At 34.4% G+C, this 3,104-nt stretch overlaps 1 protein-coding gene across 5 annotated transcripts in view; it reads left to right on the top strand.

The window, feature by feature from the left end:
- Positions 1–3,087, top strand: part of LOC109241317 (ribosomal RNA small subunit methyltransferase I) — a 7,049-nt gene extending 3,962 nt beyond the window's left edge. Inside the window, exons 8-10 of one of the 5 annotated variants that reach the window (XM_019408044.1) lie at positions 179–352; positions 2,459–2,574; positions 2,708–3,087. In XM_019408044.1, coding sequence (XP_019263589.1) covers positions 179–352; positions 2,459–2,560 — 276 coding nt within the window. In that variant the 3' untranslated portion in view covers positions 2,561–2,574; positions 2,708–3,087. Of the gene's footprint in view, positions 1–178; positions 353–2,458; positions 2,575–2,707 lie in introns of those variants that run through there. The other 4 variants (XM_019408043.1, XR_002070222.1, XM_019408047.1 and 1 more) reach the window with 4 other exon arrangements.
- The last annotated feature ends 17 nt before the right edge of the window (positions 3,088–3,104 follow it).

Genomic DNA, 3,104 nt, shown 5'->3' on the forward strand with positions numbered 1-3,104 from the left:
TATTAGAACTTAACCTTTGTTTATTAGTTTACGTTTTTTCCCACTACCTACCCCCCCCCCCCCCCGTTTTTTTTTTTTTCTTAATCACAGTAATTATGGTGATCCATTATGATCATCTATTACGAAAGTTGAAAAAGTTACTTTTTCATCCTTTTGTCTCATTTTCTTTATTTATTAGTTTTGGCACGGCACCATCGGCGAAGCCAAAGAGGCATTCTTGGCACGCCAACTGAAGGGTGAAATTACTTTCTTGATTGAAGGAAAATCAATCAGTATAGATGAGGGTCCATCAGATTCCCAGCTCGAGAATGAGTTGAGAGAGCTGATTTCAGAGGGACATTCTCTTTCAATGGTAGTAATCTTTTTCAAAAATGCAGATTTTATTTGAATTTTATTTTGATAGGTAAATATTTTATTTGTTCAGATCTTACTCTACGCAGGAAGTAGAAATTTTCCCGTTGTGTTTACATGGTTTAATACAAGTTGTTCACTGAGAATTAAGGAGTTAATAACATAGTAATAATGTTGATCAACTTTCTTAAATTTATCTGGCCAATCTTACAACAACAACATACCCAGTGAAATTCTACAAGTGAGGTCTGGGGAGGGTAATGTGTACGCAAACCTTACCCCTACCTTAGGAAGATCGAGAGGCTGCTTATAGACCCTCGGCTCATGAATAGTGAAAAAGAAGCATTACACAGACATTAGCAACAACAACGTAGTAGGACAGCGGACACAAATGACCCAGTGTACATTAACAATGATCTAGGAATGCGAAAGTACAAGAATAGTACCAATACTACCGATAAGAATGATACACCGTGTAATAACAAGGAAGAGCCAGGACTAGGAAATACAAGACTAGTACTAAACTACTAATACTACTAGCAGGACTAAAAGAAACTCTCGATTACCTGTCAACCCACAACCATAATTCTCGACCTCCACACCTTCCTATCGAGGGCCATGTCCTCGGTAAGCTAAAGTAGTGTCGTGTCCTGCCTAATCGCCTCTCCCTAGGATTATAGTAAATCATGGTTCCAATCTATATATATATAAAGGTGGGAATAAAAAAGGTGACTTGGCACTTCTCTTTGGCCAATGATTCAATTTATCTTTTTTCTCCTTTTTTTGACTTTTCCCTTTCATTCTTTTCAATTTTTATTAATTATTAAAATTGTTTAGTAATTGGAAATTGATCATTCTCTATCCTATTTATTACGTCTCATTATAGTATTTATTTCAGTTACAAAAGACACAATTAACGTCCAAATTTTTCAGTTTATTTGTTTTCTCACTATCATTGTTACTCATTACTTTGTATTTGGTGTAATGAGTTAAAATTTATTGAGTAGACACCATGGATATTACTGAAAAGACGTTTTCACTTTTCAGCATGGAAATAATTTTTCTGGAGATGTTAATGGAATTCAAATTCTCGTGTGTTTGCTTTAGTAACACTTTAGAAATAACTTTTCTGGAGATATTTGGTAGACTTTTTTTTGTTCTGTAAGCATGGCTTTTCTTCCTACCTTACCTTATTTCTATTTTTTTTTACTCTAAATGAAATTTCAGTACCCTATGATTTTGTATTGAATTAAATCTATTGAGAGGCGCCTTGGATATTACTGAAAAGATGTTTTCAGCATGGAAATAACTTTTCTGGAGATGTTAATGGAATTCTCGTGGGTAACCTAATATTGGTAGACTTATTTTTTGTTTTCTAAGCATGATCTTTATTCTACTTTGCCGTGTTTCTGTTTTCTTTACTAAACGAAATTTCAGCAACCTATGGTCTTGATTAATAAGTAATTCTCCACCTACCATCCATTCTTTTTGTGTTCACTTTAGTTACATTTTACCATCAAAATTTGGTGGTTACTTCCATGAAAGAACCATTTCTGCAAATTCACTTGCTTAAGGATTCAGAAGCTGCGTCACATCAATTTGTTGCAATCCTATTTTTGACTCATTTTCATAGTTCACTGATTTAACTAAAACACCTTTCAAGTATATCTGTAAACGGTAATGCTGTTACAGATATGGCAAAACTGTCTCTCAAACTCCAACCTCATACTTCTGTTTATACTTGTAATTTTTTGCTTCATGATCACGGACCATCCTAATTGTGTGCCGTTTTCTCTCAATTTGCTGATGACAAAAATCTGTAGTCAAAATCAGTGGATTTTGCTGCTCAGTCACGCATGACAGTGCAAAATTGTTTTATATTGCCTTTTTGCGGGGCTCTTCCCTTTAGCAGAAAGGGGAAAACTAAATATCATTAAGTGGATATAACTGAATTATATAAATATATACTTGACAATGATACCGGAATTCACTATTTAGCAGCAAATTGACATTTACTACAAACAGTTTGGTTTTTTCATTGCAACACTTATCTATGTATGATTTGAAGCTTGAACTTCACAACCTATAAGATATCATTTGATCACAGGCCGTCAAGTTGGTAGCAAGTGGAAAGTCGGTGAAACGAAAAGCAATATATTCTCTTGCATTGAGGAAATTTGGAGGGCAACTAGAATCAGAGGATGAATAACCTAACTCTATCCGGTGAGTGTCTCTTAACTTCTCCCAACCACTACCTCACCTTCCTCCCAAAATTAAGAAAACAGAAAGATTACTCTGTTGCTTTCATTGTAATTTAAGTAACAACTTATATTATGGTTGCTTTGATATTGACCAGTTTGATATCTTCTCCAACTGCTTTGATTAGGAAAGGAGTTTTATGCTATTTTCCCCGTTCGTATGATACGAGAGTGTGAACTAAGGCAAAGAGAGTGCAGCACACTATCTATCGATGACTGTTTGACTGAATTCTTGTTAGAGAGAAAGGTTATTATTTTATACCAATGTGGATACCATGGAGTTAAAACCTTTGTTGGAGGACAAGGACAGCAAATTTGGTAGAGAGCAACATGATTTTGATAGTAGCAAATTGTTTGTTAAGCAGTCTATAGTTTTAGTCATAGATATCACATCTGATTATCATTTTCTTTTTATTGTTACTCTATTGTACTTGGAGCTGCAATTTGGTGTCTGATGACATTTTCGATTAGTTTTTTTTTTTTTTTTTTTTTTTT

Source organism: Nicotiana attenuata, unplaced genomic scaffold (assembly GCF_001879085.1).
Source record: "Nicotiana attenuata strain UT unplaced genomic scaffold, NIATTr2, whole genome shotgun sequence".
In the NCBI taxonomy this organism is placed as follows: domain Eukaryota; kingdom Viridiplantae; phylum Streptophyta; class Magnoliopsida; order Solanales; family Solanaceae; genus Nicotiana; species Nicotiana attenuata.